The sequence below is a fragment of the Penaeus monodon genome, chromosome 22 (genome assembly GCF_015228065.2).
Source record: "Penaeus monodon isolate SGIC_2016 chromosome 22, NSTDA_Pmon_1, whole genome shotgun sequence".
Classification (NCBI taxonomy): domain Eukaryota; kingdom Metazoa; phylum Arthropoda; class Malacostraca; order Decapoda; family Penaeidae; genus Penaeus; species Penaeus monodon.
In genome coordinates, this window is record NC_051407.1 from 5,944,948 (window position 1) to 5,945,921 (window position 974).

The window sequence follows — 974 nt, forward strand, 5'->3', positions numbered from 1 at the left end:
AGTTCATATACTTGCATTGTACTGCTTCATCAATATAGAATCAAGCCGTATCACTCCATCATTGCATTCACCAGTTCATGTATTGAGACATTCATAGCCCTTTTATAGTAACTGTAACTCTAAGTGTGTCTGCGCTTTCTTGTAGTCTTTATCCGCGTCTACCATTTATGTTGGTGTAGGCCCATACGTGGCATCTAAATCGTATTACATAAGCATATATCCACATATATTTACGCATACACGTGCTTGCGTATGCCACGGCGTACCTGTAAGGCCCCAACACATTTATCAGCCATCAGCACGCCTCCGCTGGGGTCTAAGAAGGCCATGGTGTCATCTCCGCATCCCAACCTGTAAATAACGTACAGGTCACATGATGCAATCAAGTGTGACGTCACAGGCGAATAACCTATGGGAGAAATAATGAATACTTCAAGTGTGCTCGATTTTGAGATTGGTCAACTGTTTGATAATCTGAAAATTATTGGGTGTTAATGGTTTAAGAACTCTGTTACTGAAAATACAGTTCTCTAAATTATGTGGCGGAAGATAATCATTACAATATCAAGAACACATCAAGTGACAAAATAACAATAGGACTAATCTGAAAAAAATGATAACACCAAAAATAATAACAACATAATAAAAACAAATCTATATAATAGTTAAAACACCATTAAAAATCTGATAAAAATCAATAAAAAATAACAGACACCAATCATTCACAATCCCTTCAACAACAAACTTCAACATCCGATGCAATCCGCCATACCATACGTTCTAATAACATGTCTGAAACTCACCCAAACATGTTGTTGACGTGTGCGGGAGCGAGCCACTGGGGGGCGTGGCCAGCTTCTCGCACTGAGTTGGCCATCTTCTCCATAAGAGCCTCTTTCTCTTTCGTTCCCAAGACCAGCAGCGGGGATGGCCTGGGAAGAGGGAAAATATGAGCCGTTTTTTTATTCTAATTC

The 974-nt window shown here is 39.7% G+C and overlaps 2 protein-coding genes across 2 annotated transcripts in view; both read right to left on the reverse strand.

The window, feature by feature from the left end:
• Window positions 1-974, reverse strand: part of LOC119586845 (peroxisomal sarcosine oxidase-like) — a 43,783-nt gene that overhangs the window by 33,610 nt on the left and 9,199 nt on the right. The window contains exons 4-5 of the mRNA XM_037935572.1: window positions 804-934; window positions 267-351 (exon numbers count right to left, since the gene is read on the reverse strand). Of these exons, the coding sequence (XP_037791500.1) occupies window positions 267-351; window positions 804-934 (216 nt within the window). The remainder of the gene's footprint in view (window positions 1-266; window positions 352-803; window positions 935-974) is intronic.
• The window catches only part of LOC119586846, a gene marked incomplete at its 5' end in the record, with an annotated part of 53,513 nt that overhangs the window by 8,655 nt on the left and 43,884 nt on the right, over window positions 1-974 (reverse strand).